The 14810-nt window shown below is 37.1% G+C and overlaps 1 protein-coding gene across 15 annotated transcripts in view; it reads right to left on the reverse strand.

The window, feature by feature from the left end:
* DMD (dystrophin) overlaps nucleotides 1-14810 on the reverse strand; it is a 2248405-nt gene that overhangs the window by 1607938 nt on the left and 625657 nt on the right. For 12 of the 15 annotated variants that reach the window (XM_051827673.2, XM_070067429.1, XM_070067430.1 and 9 more), the window contains 2 exons: nucleotides 9492-9673; nucleotides 8256-8384 (listed from right to left, as the gene is read on the reverse strand). In XM_051827673.2, coding sequence (XP_051683633.2) covers nucleotides 8256-8384; nucleotides 9492-9673 — 311 coding nt within the window. The remainder of the gene's footprint in view (nucleotides 1-8255; nucleotides 8385-9491; nucleotides 9674-14810) is intronic. The other 3 variants (XM_070067426.1, XM_051827679.2, XM_070067427.1) reach the window with 1 other exon arrangement.

Genomic DNA, 14810 nt, shown 5'->3' on the forward strand with positions numbered 1-14810 from the left:
GGAGCTGGGCCATGCCAAAGCCAGGAGTCTGGAGCCTCTTCAGTATCTCTCATCTTGGGGCATATAAATAAACGAATCTGTGGGCTGCTTGCCTCAAGCCCACTTTCACCGGACTCCCAGGGTCTGTGTGGTGACTCCACGCCTCTTGCCCCCACCACACTCCTCCTCTCAGAAACGAATCCACTGCAACACTGTTGAGAAATCAACTGCAACAGGAATGTGCATTTGTTTTCCTTTATTCTACATTGTTTCTTTTTTTTTTTTTTTGACAGGCAAAGATAGACAGTGAGAGAGAGAGAGAGACAAAGAGAAAGGTCTTCCTTCCGTTGGTTCACCCCCCAAATGGCCACTACAGTTGGCGTGCTGCGCCAATTCGAAGCCAGGAGCCAGGTGCTTCCTCCTGGTCTCCCATGCAGGTGCAGGGCCCAAGGACCTGGGCCATCCTCCACTGCACTCCCTGGCCACAGCAGAGAGCTGGACTGGAAGAGGAGCAGCCGGTACAGAACCCGGCGCCCCAACCAGGACTAGAACTCTGGGTGCCGGTGCCACAGGCAGAACATTAGCCAAGTGAGCTGGGGCGCTGGCCTATACATTGTTTCTAGTGTAAGAGAACATTCACAGTGCCTCCAGAAGAAGGAACTGCTCACGTGCAGTCAACAAAGGAGAAAAGAGACAACCTGATGACTGGGGACAAGTGGAATAACATCAAGTGATATCAGACTTAATGTTAGTTTGCTGATAATGGATGCCTTCCTCAGATTCTCATGCCACATTATTAGACCAAAGTAGGCAAAAAAGCACATTCTCTCCAAAGTTGCCCATTTCCCAATTTCTCGAATCTGTGAATATGTTACATAACATGGTAATAAAGAACTGAGTTGCAGATGGAACTAAGCTTAATGGTCAGCTGACCAGGTGGGTCCAATGTTATCTATAAAATATCTTTAAAATTACAAGATGGACATGGAACAATAGGTCAAAGTGACATACAAGTATGAGAAAGACTAAACTTGTCCTTATTACCTTGGGGGAAGGGGCACTAGCCAAGGAATGCCAGCCCCTAGAAGCTAAAAAAGGCAAGGAAACATATTTTCCCCTGGAGCCTCCAAAGGGAAGGTAGACCTGTTGATACCTTAATTTTAGCCCATGAAAACACATGCTGGATTTCTGAACTACAAAAAGGTAAGAAAATTTTGTGTTGTTTTAAGCCATTAGGCTTGTTGTTATTGGTTACATTAGCAAGAGGAAACTAGAACATAGACCTATTATCAGTTATAGGGATGGATTAATCCAAGACAATTAGAACTTTGTCCATGTGGAAATCAAATTACTCAGTGAAGTTGTTTATAAGTGCTGCAACGCAGATAACCCTTCACTTTCATTTTCTCTTTAACTGACTAATCAACAAACCCTCTGAACACACATGTAACACACATATCTGAAAGTAACCTTACCCAATTGAGTATAAGTTAGAGTAAGCATAAACCATACCAGTGTAAATGCTAAGGGTAAGTAATGGTGCTATTAGTAATTCCACCTTGATAACTGCTATGTAGCAGGATTTCCTAGGGATCCTACCCTACTGATGTTCAATGAAACTTACTAGTTAATTTTGTAATCCCCATGTTATTTGAACTAATGAGCAAAGCTTAGCATAATTAGATACCCTGCTTTCCTGAATCCAGAATACCACACCTCCTTCCTTTCTTCTCCTTTATCCAGATACTGTTATCAGTCCTTTTGCTGATAATTTTTCATACCTAAATCTAAGGTTCACTTATTAATCTGTGTTTACTTATTTTCCTAGGTGATCTTAACCAAGCCAATGAATTAAAATACCATCTATGAGTTGATGACTTTCAAATTACTTATCCTCAACTCTGATTTTAGAACTCCTTATTTTATGTATATTTAAATATATTCACATAGGCATATTTATCACATATTATGACTTTTGCCTTTGCTTCACAAACTATTTCTTCACTCACCTAATTTTTTTTTAACTTTTATTTAATGAATATAAATTTCCAAAGTACAGCTTATGGATTACAGTGGCTCCCCCCCCATAACTTCCTTCCCAACCTCAACCCTCCCCTTTCTCGTTCCTTCTCCCCTTCCATTCACATCGAGATTCATTTTCATTTCTCTTATATACAGAAGATCTGTTTAGTATATTTTAAGTAAATATTTCAACAGTTTGCACCCACATAGAAACACAAAGTGAAAAATACTGTTTGAGTACTAGTTATAGCATTAAATCACAGTGTACGGCACATTAAGGACCGAGATCCTACATGAGGAGTAAGTGCACAGTGACTTCTGTTGTTGACTTAACAAATTGACACTCTTGTTTATGGCATCAGTAATCTCCCTGGGCTCCAGTCATGAGTTGCCAAGGCTTATGGAAGCCTTTTGAGTTCACCGACTCTTTTCGTGTTTAGACAAAGTCATAGTCAAAGTGGAAGTTCTCTCCTCCCTTCAGAGAAAGGTACCTCCTTCTTTGATGGCCCGTTCTTTCCACTGGGATCTCACTCGCAGAGATCTTTCATTTAGGTCTTTTTTTTTTTTTTTTTTTGCCAGAGCTCTTGGCTTTCCATGCCTAAAATACTCTCATGGGCTCTAGAGCCAGATCCACATGCCTTCAGGGCTGATTCTGAGGCCAGAGTGCTGTTCAGCACATCTGCCATTCTATGAGTCTGCTGTGTATCCCGCTTCCCATGTTGGATCGTTCTTTCCCTTTTTTGTTCTATCAGTTAGTATTAGCAGACACTAGTCTTGTTTATGTGATCCCTTTGATTCTTAGTCCTATCATTATGATCAATTGTGAACTGAAATTGATCAGCGGGACGAGTGAGATGGCATTGGTACATGCCTCCTTGATGGGATTGAATTGGAATCCCCTGGCATGTTTCTAACTCTGCCGTTTGGGGCAAGTCAGTTTGAGCATGTCCCAAATTGTACATCTCCTCCCTCTCTTATTCCCACTCTTATATTTAACAGCGATCACTTTTCAGTTAAGTTTCAATACTTAAGAATAACTGTGTATTAATTACAGAATTAAACCAATAGTATTAAGTAGAATAGACAAAAAAATACTAAGAGGCATAATGTATTAAGTTGTTCATTAACAGTCAGGGCTATGCTGATCAAATCACCATTTCTCATAGTGCCCATTTCACTTTAATAGGTTTCCTTTTTGTACTCACCTAAATTTAACATGCAAGTTTCACATATATCTCATAAGCTACTAGTTTACTTATGACTTATGCTTAATGCCTCTTAGAAATTTTATTCTTCCTTTTTGTCTTTTACATTATGATTAAATATTCTCAAGTAATACAGCAAACTCATGCTCCACAATACATGAGTAAATTGTATATTCAGGCTGTCCTTCAAAGCATATTTATAATTCAACTACTATTGATCATGCTCACTGAAGTAACCCAGATACAAGCTAAATAGCATTAATGCTACAAGTTGTCTCCTTGCTTCCATTCTTGCTCCCTTTAGTTTGTGCTCCACAAAACAGCTGTATTGAGATAATGTGAATTCTTGTCACTCCTCCCAATAACTTCCCACCTTATCAGTAAATAAATGCCCAAGTCTTCACCATTATTTACAGAGCCCTATATTATCTTGTTCATTGTTAGATTTGGAACAATGTCTCTTATTAGTGGGTCCATCAATCACATCTTTCCTTGAATATTCCAAGTAGCCATAACATTTAAGTCTTTTGTATTGTGTTAACTCTTCACCTGGATATTCCTTCCAATCTTTGCCTGAAATTTACCTTTTGAAATAGTCTTCACTTTTTACATTACTTAATGCATATTACTTAACTTTTAACATGATATTTTACTTATTTATACTGTTCATCTACTTTTTAAAAAAATATTTTACTGCTCTACCATAAGCAAAGATCTTCCATGATGGCTGCATATTTGTTTACTGACCCATCACTTCTTCCTGTAATAGTAACTGGTATATAGTATATGATGAATAAATAGTAAGTAATTGACTGAATACATGCATTGTATGTCACAGAAGAGATATTTCATTATTATCCTAGTATGGAGAGCATAGGCTTAGAATGAGATAAACCTGCATTTTAATCTGGACTCTGCCACTTATGCATTAGGGTTCGAAATACAGATGAAATTGGCCAATTTGAAAAGGAGACAAAAGACACTTTAGGCTGAGGGAAGCATAAAAGCTGACATGAGAAATTTTGTGGCACTTACAGAAGAGAACAATTGACTTAATTTGGTTAAAGAAACATGAAACAAACAAAGATGTAATAAGCTTACAAATAAAAATTGTTAATATATTATGGATCTTTTGATGAAATTTAGGACAGTGAGGAAGGTGTGTGAATGATATTATTAGGGATGTGAATAGGACATGTAATATGGTTTAGAGACAGTTAAGCTAAATGTAGTACTATCAGCAGCGAAGCTGATTTTGTAGTCTAGAAGACATGTATTAAAGGCTTGACCCAGAATGGCATCTGTGAAAATTGAAGGGACATAATTCAATAGAGAGATGTTGTGAACAAAGAACTGACTGAATATGTCTCATTATTGAATATCAAATCAATATAGAGAAGAAAGAGTGTGTCTCATATGTAAGTTTCAGTGACTGGTGAGTCATGTTTTCATTTACATAACAAAAAGGACAAAAAACAGGTTTGTGAGCCATGAAACAAAGTTCACTTGGGAACATAGTAGCTTTGAAACATCAGTGAATATCAAGATGAAGATATATACCAAAGAGTTGAAAATGAGCTGGAAATGTGACTGTCACTCAAGAGATATTGGAAGTGGTGAAGACATGCTCATAGAGTAAATGGTAAATGGTCATTTGCATACAGACTGAAACCAGGAGATTAAATCGTAATAATAAGACAATGAGTAAACAGATAAGAGGATCAAGAGATTTTTCCCTGGGATCCAATGCTGAGGGTTGGGAGAGAAGAAAGAGCCAAATAATGAGATATATATAACATTCAGAGAAGAACCGACTGAGTTTTGAGACTCTGAGAAAAGTATTTCAAGGAAGATAGAATGCCATGAGAGCTGAATAAAAGCTATTTGGTTCAGTAACTAAGAATACATATTTGTTGAATAAATAAAAGCTGAAATGGCCAGCACTGTGGTGCAGGGGTAAAGTCATTGCTTGTGATGCCAGCATCCAATATCACAGTGCTGATTTATGTCCGGCTGCTCCACTTTAAATCCTGCTCTTTGCTATTGCACATGGGTAAGCAGCAGATGATGGGCTAAGTACTTGGGCCTCTGCTACCCACATCAGAGACCCAGATGGAGTAAGTTCAGGGCACCTGGTTTCAGCCTGGCCCAGCCTGCACTGACCACAAAGTACAGTATGCATTGGATTTTCCAAATTTGGGATAACAAGTATAACTGATGTTCCTAACATACGAGAGCCAGCAGGTTAAGGCACTTTCACACTGGAGTGCCAGTTTGAGTCCTAACTACACAGTTTCCTATCCAACCCCCTGCTAATGTAGCTGGAAGGAAGCAGATGATAGATCAAGTACTTGAATCCCTGCCACCATGAGGGAGAACAGGATGAAGTTACTGTCCTGACTTCAACCTTGCCCATTCCCAGCTGTTGCAGGCATTTGGGAAATGAACCAACACATGGGAGATCTCAATCTTTCTCTCTTTCTCTCTCTCGCTCTCTCTCTCTCTCTCTCACTGTGTGTGTGTGTGTGTGTGTCACTAAGCCTTTCAGATAGATAGATAGATAGATACAGATCTTTACAAAGATATGGTGGCCCATGAAAAGAATTGAGGATTTTTATGTTTTCCATAGGGGAGTGTCACCCGCATGACTCTTCCCTTACAGAATACTCCATCTTTCCTTGCATACCACCTAGCAAACACTTACATAAAACATTCTGATGGAATCCAAAGCAGCCTGTTTTGAGTTCATTTAAAGTGGAGCAGGTAAATCTGAAGGGGGCAGTATAGGCTCAGTCCTTTTTATATGTTCGAAAAACTTCCTTAGCATGAATAGTTACGATATAAACCTCTTAAATCTTACTACGTGTAACATCAGCTTCCTTTAGTAATAGGAAATATCATCTTTCATCTCTTATGATTTGTGATGCATCTTTTCTAATAAGTAAACATTAGGTTTATTTAACATTAGGCTTATGTTAAATAAAATAGATAACTGAATTCACTGAATATGAGATATTCTACATTTGGTAATATTTAGATAAAGGTAAAATGAACAAATAGAGTCTAGAAAATTTTAAGTCCACTTGCATTTGCTTCATTAAAGAATCACACCTGAGCAAAGCTGTAATGAGGCAGTAATGAGGTGAAAATGTGCTACCAGAATAGGCAGTGGGAAAACCCAACAAAGGCAGTTGAATAAAGTGATAACAAGGAGGGAAAAAACCTTCCATCTTTGTCTTTGCTTATGCTCCTTTATTTATGGATGTGACACCTATCCTTTAAGTCTTGGAGGTGAGCAGTGATAAAAAAAAAAAAAAGAGCCTAGAAAGACAGGAGAGAATTGAGGGAGAGTCAAGAGAATGGCAGCAGGGGAGCAAAGGTTGGATAAATTTAAACAAAATGGTGATAAAAATAGCACTTCTCATTCTTAAGAGATGTTATGAGCAATGCATTGGTTCATATATGTGTGCATGTGTGGCAGGTTCATTATTATTTAATGGTAATGAAGCCACTGTTTAATTTTCTTGTTCAAGATTATACAACTGGGGCAAATATTTGGTCTAGCGATTGGGACACCCTGTAAGGTACCCGTAACTCACATCAGAGTGCCTGTATTCAAGTCCAGCCCCAGCTCCGGACTCCAGCTTCCTACTGATGTACAGTCTGGAAGACAGTGGTGATGGTTCAAATAATTTGATCCCTGACAAACACATGGGAGACCTAGATAGAATTTGTAGCTCCTGGCTATATAGGTATTTGGAGACTGAACCAGCAGATGGCAGATTTCTCTTTCTCCTCTCTCTCTCTCTTCCTCCCTCCTTCCCTCTTTAATATATACTTTTTAAATTATACAACTAGCCTTTGTGAAAATTTAGATGATAATTTAATTCAAGATATGCCTGAGTCACATAAACTTCTTCATCAAGTCTCCTACGTTGAGGGTTGCAAGAAAACTAATCAAGGACAGAGGGTATAACTATTCCCCAAAATTGATGTTTCCTCGGGGGAATCTTTCCAAGTTTAGAATTTTCAGCCTCATAAATCAATTAACTGTGAAATAAATTGCTAATTAAATGTACACTATTATCTTGAAAAAAGCAATGAGCCCCCAAAGTGCAATCTATTTTTACCAATGAAATCAGGTCTATAATTTCTAAACTTCCATTCATAGTGTAGTTTTCATAAAAACTACAGAATTTTCAAATTGCTCCATTGGGCTCAATAAATCAAGCTTTCTCTTAAAAAGGAATTCTTATAAATTAGCAATTCTAGCATATTCCATTTCTATGCCCTAACATAATTTGCTGTATTTTTAGGTTTCCTACAATATTACTGAGGGTAGAAAACTATACGGAGATTTCTCAAACAGAAAATACTAAATAGTATATAGAATCTGATCTGATTTTGGTATGAATTTGTATTATAATAGATCATCTTATATACAAATTTAAATTAGCTAAATTAAGGGAACTATTATGAAGAAGCTTATTGCTATATTTTCCTTAATATAATAAAATACATTTTATAGACTGTAAATACAATAAAGGTATCTACTTAGAGTATTATTTTATTTGTATATTAGATCTAGAAAATTCTCCCCAAATAGTGTAGTTAGTAATTTTCATATATTTGCCCATGATTTCACATTACACATATATTTTAGTGAGTTGTATATTTTTAAAATTTTTATTAGTAGAAAGAGAACGGATTTCGTGTGTTTCACGGGTATAGTTCTAAGAGGACAAGCCTACTTCCCTCCCTGCCCCTCTATCATTTGTCACCTTTGTAAAAGAGAACATTTTGACTGTATAATCAAAGTACAAACCACTGTTATATGAATCTCATCCTTGAAAATTCAACATATATTAAACCTAGAGAAGTCTGAATAGTAGAGCAGTATCAGTGAGAAAATTCAATAAAACTGGGAAAAACAAAACAGCTCTTAATGAAGGGAGAAAAGGTACTGAAAAATTCAAACAAGCAAAAGCAATGTTAGATTATCTTGAAAGAAGTTCTCTGGTTTGTAGAAGAGAGTAAATGTTGACAGACCTGCGAAGGAAATGGGCTCCGTGTGGGGTCAGAGGTGGAGACATAAGCAGCCTGTGTGTAGGCATAGCTCTTGAAGCGAGGCTTAGGAGAGGAAGTTCGCTCATAGCCCTGCGCTAGACTGACTGTGATCTGCAGAGAAGGGTTTCGGGGGCGGGGTAGGACAGAGAGTGGAAGGAGACATGGTAAGTAACCCCATAAGGACTACTTTCCAACACACTAGAAAACAGAGCATTAAATTGTAAAAGTGAAATGAAACATTCAATCCAAAACACATGTGATACTAGAAACCTGAACATTCCATGAATTGTGGCGTTCAATGTCACGTGGGGCAGAAGGCAATCTGGGAGGATGTGAGGGTGGGATTTAACCTTGCTGACACACCTCCAGCCCTTAAAAGGAATGGTCCTCTTCAGTCTGCCAACAACAGGCATCCAAAAGCAATTTTCTCTGAACCCAAAGTAAACAGAGCCAGAATTCAGCAGGTCAATACCCTGGAAAGGACTGAAGCTTTCATAAGCTAAATATAGAACTAGCTCAGCAGAGTGAGAAAATTAGGCCTAACAGCTTTCCACACCCTCAGCAGAAATTTTGCTAAGGGCTTTCTCATTATTGTTTGTATCTGAGAAAGTACAAGAAAACACCCAAAATACTCACTACTGAGAACAAGAACAAGCCTACGTAATGGAAGAATCCCATTGGATTCTCAACAACGACATCACAAAGAGTTTTATCAGAGATACTCTCTACTTCATTTATATTTGAACTATTTTAAAACTTTCAGTTTTTCAAAAATATTATTTTGAATAATCAAAATTTGTTAATACATCAACAGACTGTCACCAAACTTAAGGTTTGTGCCTTTGTTCTTGCTCAGGCTTTTTGCTCTTTGCTTTTGTGGATGGGGAGTTCTAAAATTAATGTATATATAACCACCTTTCGTTTTATTTCATTTTACAGAATGGAAACACAAAATATTCTATGTCTATGCTCTTTTATTATAGGGCATATCAACAGAATATTTTAACAATGTGTGTTGAGAATACTGTAGTTCCTATCAGATAAATTTTACAAGATTTTTACTGTGTCTCTCTTTTTTTCTCCCTCTGTTTACCTGCACATTATTCTATGTATGTAAATATATATTATATTTGTATGAAGATGTATGCACCTGTGATTCTTAAAATACATATAAAATGGAAAACAGTATTTATATTTGTTGTCCTTTAGATGCTTTACCTGTTGAGAATAGTGCATTTGATGATGTAATTGGAAATGTTCTTCTCGAGTCACTTTTGATGGCCTTGGCAACAGCTCCACTTCCTGGATGGCTTCAATGCTGACTTGTTGAGGCAAAACTTGGAAGAGTGATGTGATATACATTAAGATGGACTTCTTATCTGGATAAGTGGTGGCAACATCTGTAAGCACATTAACACCACACATCAATTTTTGGTTTCTGTATTTGAGACTTTGAAAGGGTAATGAACAAATCAATATTACAGGAAGAAGATGGATTAATGAGCACTCGATTGTCCATGAATGTCCTCTAGAGACTAATTAGAACATGATAATCAGGCCTAAGATATCCTTCCAATTTGGCAGGCCAATGAGATGAGCACTAAAGTTAATTTCTTTTCCTTGTTCACATAAAAACTTCATTCCATAATACATTTTCCTAAGTCAAATTGCCAAAGAAGCCCATCTAAGAGAGTGGCTTTCATTAGATAAGAAACAAAAATACAAAATTGCATTTCCGTTTCCATGGAAAGTTATAGTAACATGTCAATTAAAATGGTACATTGGTACTTAAACAATTATACAAAAAGGTTTAATGCCTTGGCTCCCAGTAAAGAAACCTTAAGCCTCCTAATTGAGTTCTTTGCTGGTTTAAGTACATTAAGAGCTAATATGCCTGTGTGAAATGGGCCATGTATTTCCACAATAAAAATAAAATAAAACAGCAATATACCATATGGATAATGATTTGTAATATTCCTTAAGTATATCAAAAATATTTGTTTACATTATAGTGCATCTGTTAAATAGGATGTCACTTCCCTTCTTAGACTTTAGACATATTTTTAAAAGTCTTGCACAGAGACACATACCATATGATTTCACTTATATTTTGAACTGAAAAAGTTGAACTCATAGAAGAGGGAGTAGAATGGAGATTACCAGGGGCTGGGAACAGGGATGGGATTGCAAAGATGTTGATCATAGGACACAAAATTTCAGTCATGTAGGAAGAATAAATCCAAGATATCTATTGCATGACTTAGTTAACAAATTATTTTGCTTTTAATAATTGCTAAGCAAATAGATTTTAAGTGTTTTACAATAAAAATAATTATACAAGATATTGTATTTGCTAATTATCTTGGCTTATCCATTAAACAATGTATACATACTTTAGAACAACATATTTTCCATGATAAATATATATATTTTTGTCAATTTAAAAACTCAGTTAATTCAAAAAAAATGAAAAAGAGAAACATAAATATTGAAACGGAGGCCAAGGCAAACTTGGACAGTGTGACAATATACTTTCTTTGCCATAAATTGGTATTAGTTTAATTAGAATCAAAAGATCGATTTTAAGGATTGGCATTTGGCACAACAGTTACAATGGCGTTTGCAACATCTACATGCCATATCAGAGTGCCTAGTTCAAGACCTAATTTCTCTTCTTCTGATTTAGCTTCTTGCAAATGCACTCTGGAAGACAGGAGATGATGGCCTAAGTACTTGGGTCCCTGCCACCCATGTGGGAGTCTCAGACTGAGTACCAGGCTCTTGGCTTCTGCTTCGTTCAGCTCTGCCTATTGCAGGCATTTGGGGAATGATGAAGATTCTCTCTCTCTCTCTCTCTCTCACTCTCTCTCTCTCTCTCTCCACCCCCATCTCAAATAAAATGAAAATAAATAGTTTGCTTAAAGATCTGTTTTAAATATGTATATTCTATACATGTGTTCTACATATGGGTGAAAAAGCAAAGAGTAAAGAAAAACAAAAGAAACTTGAACAAGTCAGGTAGTGAATTCCTTTGCAAGCCATAGGGCCATGATTAATCAGAACTATTTGTAAAGAATTTTTTTAAAGGCTTAGGAAGGGGCTGGCCGGCACTGTGGTATAGTAGGTTAATCCCCTATCTGCAGTGCCAGCATCCCATATGCGTGCCAGTTCTAGTCCTGTCTGCTCTTCTTCCAATCCAGCTCTCTGCTATGGCCTGGGAAAGCAGCAGAAGATGACCCAAGCACCTGAGACCCTGCACCCACATGGGAGACCTGGAAGAAGCTCCTGGCTCCTGGCTTCAGATTGGCGCAGCTCCGGCCTTTGCGGCCATTTGGGGAGCGAATCAGCAGAAGGAAGACCTTTCTCTCTGTCTCACTGTTTGTAACTCTACTTCTCAAATAAATAAATAAAATCTTTTAAAAAAAAGGCTTAGGGAGAGGGAAAAATTAATTAGCTCTTTGGTCTGCTTCCACACATACTAAAGTACTCTATGTATTTCTCAATTTTAAATAGAAATCTGAATCTCCTATGGATTTCTTAAAGCTACAGAATTTGATTCCATGGGTCAGGACTGGAACCTAGGGATCTGCATTTCAAAAAAGTGACTAGTGATGCAGAAGCTGCTGGTCTGATGATCACATTTTGAGTAACAAGGTTCAAAGAAAAACTTATGCATAAGCAGACAGCTACGTCTTTTATTATTTCATTGCTTTATTTTCTTTTTTTTTCCTTTCCCATATTATTTTTTTTTATTTTTAACTTTTATTTAATGAATATAAATTTCCAAAGTACAGCTTATGGATTACAATGGCTTCCCCCCTATAACGTCCCTCCCACCCGCAACCCTCCCCTTTCCCACTCCCTCTCCCCTTCCATTCACATCAAGATTCACTTTCGATTCTCTTTATATACAGAAGATCAGTTTAGCACACATTAAGTAAAGATTTCAACATATGGTATTTGTCCCTTTGGGATTGGCTTATTTCATTTTTTTAAAAGATACTTATGTACATATAGATCAGGCTGAAAGTACAGTTATACAATACATACACTCTGCTCTTACTATAATTTAATCACTAACCAATGATATTAAGTATCATTAAAGAAGTATTAAACAATATTCTGTACATGAGCACTGCCTTTCGTAAAAATCTTATGAACTGGAAGAAGGGCTGGGAAAGCAGTGGAGGATGGCCCAGATGCTTGGGTGCTTGCACCCATGTGGGAGATCCAGAAGAAGCTCCTGGCTCCTGGCTTTGGCCTGGCCCAGCCCTATTTCGGCCATCTTGGGAGTGAACCAGCAAGTTTAAAATCTCTCAGTCTCTCCTTCTGTCTCTTTGTGACTCTGCCCTTCAATTAAATAAATTGATAGACAAACTGGTAGGAAATGTTACTGAACTAAAATAGGACTATTAGGGGAGAATTTAAAAAACAAAACTGGGCATGTGTGACAGTACTTCTTAGATACAAAATGTCTTCATTCATGTTTCAAGTAATTTATGCAACTGTCTTTGAAGATGCCTTATGCATACCTACAAAATTCTGTGCTAAACATTGAGGTTGTAAAGATAAATAAACTGAGGAGCAAAAAATAAAATGGATTGTTCTGTAGCCAGGGTAACAAGTGGCCAACAGCAAAAGTTTCAAGCCTATTTAGTCAATTAAACCTCAACTGCCCCCGTGGTTATTATCATGGTTCCCCCAAGCCAATCACTGGCAAGCCCTCCTTTCTGAAATCAGCCAATCAGTAGTGGATTTACCCCAGGGAACATGATCTGAATGCAAACCAATTAATGACAGTCTCATGTGAGTAACAAAGTTTCTAAAGGTCATTATCAGCTACACTCAACTCTGAATGTTATATCTTTTGTCCTCTAGCTTTTCCCTAAAATCTAGGAACACTCTTCTTAAAAAAACTGGTTAACAGTGACTTGATCAGCTCTTGTCCTGACTGTTGATGTACAATGTAATACTTTATCCATTTTAGTATTTTCTCTTTGTTTTGTTCTAGTACTATTGGTTGAACTCTGTGATTAACACACAATTATTCTTAGGTGTTGAAATTTTAACTGAAAAGTGATCGCTGTTAAATATAAGAGTGGGAATAAGAGAGGGAGGAGATGTACAATTTGGGACATGCTCAATCAGACTGGCCCTAAATGGTGGAGTTAGAATCATGCCATGGGATCCCAGTACAATCCCATCAAGGTGGCATGTACCAATGCCATCTCACTAGTCCAAGTGATCAATTTCAGTTCACAATTGATCACATTGATAGGTCTAAGAGCCAAAGGGATCACACAAACAAGACTCGTGTCTGCTAATACTAGCTGATAGAATAAAAAAGGGAGAGAACGATCCATCATGGGAAGCAGGATGCACAGTAGACTCATAGAATGGCAGATGTCCTAAATAGCACTCTGGCCTCAGAATCAGCCCTTAAGGCATTTGGATATGGCTGAAGAGCCCATGAGAGTATTTTAGGCATGGGAAAGCCAAGACACACTGGAAAAAAAAAAAAAGAAGACCTAAATGGAAGATCTCTGCAAGTGAGAACCCAGTGGAAAGGACGGGGCCATCAAAGAAGGAGGTATCTCTCTCTGAAGGGAGGAGAGAACTTCCACTTTGACTATGATCCTGTCGGAATAAGATCGAAGTCAGCGAACTCAAAAGGCTTCCATAGCCTTGGCAACTCATGACTAGAGCCTAGGGAGATTACTGACACCATAAACAAGAGTGTCAAATTGTGAAGTCAACAACAGGAGTCACTGTGTACTTACTTCTGATGTGGGATCTGTCCTTAATGTGTTGTCCAATGTGAATTAATGCTATAACTAGTACTGAAACAGTATTTTACACTTTGTGTTTCTGTATGGGTACAAACTGATGAAATCTTTACTTAATATATACTGAACTGATCTGCTGTATATAAAGATAATTGAAAATGAATCTTGATGTGAATGGAATGGGAGAGGGAACGGGAGATGGGAGGGGTGTGAGTGGGAGGGAAATTGTGTGTGTGGGGAAGCCATTGTAATCCATTAACTGTACTTTGAAAATTTATATTTACTAAATAAAAAATAAATTTAAAAAAACTGGTTAACCAGCAAAGTAAGTGATTATATTCAGCTTTGCGTTTTGTTTCAAATATTTTGTGAGAGTCTCATTGTTTGATAAAATTCTAGTGATAAAATTCACTTATATAGTTAATAGGAACTTATTAGATGAGAGATGCAGTGAAAGAAGGAGCAATTTGGAATCTGAGGGCCTGAAGTATAAGGATTCTGTACTTATATATTTGTACCTATAAACAAAGATCTTCAATATGTTTTACTTCTATTTACCCATCTCTAAGATGAGAATCAGAGTCTCAATATCTCACCATGGTATTATGAATCTCAAATACAATAATGTTTTAAAAACTGAAATCTTTAGTAAACAATATTGTTGCAGTATTGTAATTGTTATTGTTTCTATTATTAAATTGAAACAAAATCTAGTTTAGTAGACTACTAGTACTACTAATAGGAAGTCAGA

The sequence above is a fragment of the Oryctolagus cuniculus genome, chromosome X, assembly GCF_964237555.1.
Source record: "Oryctolagus cuniculus chromosome X, mOryCun1.1, whole genome shotgun sequence".
Classification (NCBI taxonomy): domain Eukaryota; kingdom Metazoa; phylum Chordata; class Mammalia; order Lagomorpha; family Leporidae; genus Oryctolagus; species Oryctolagus cuniculus.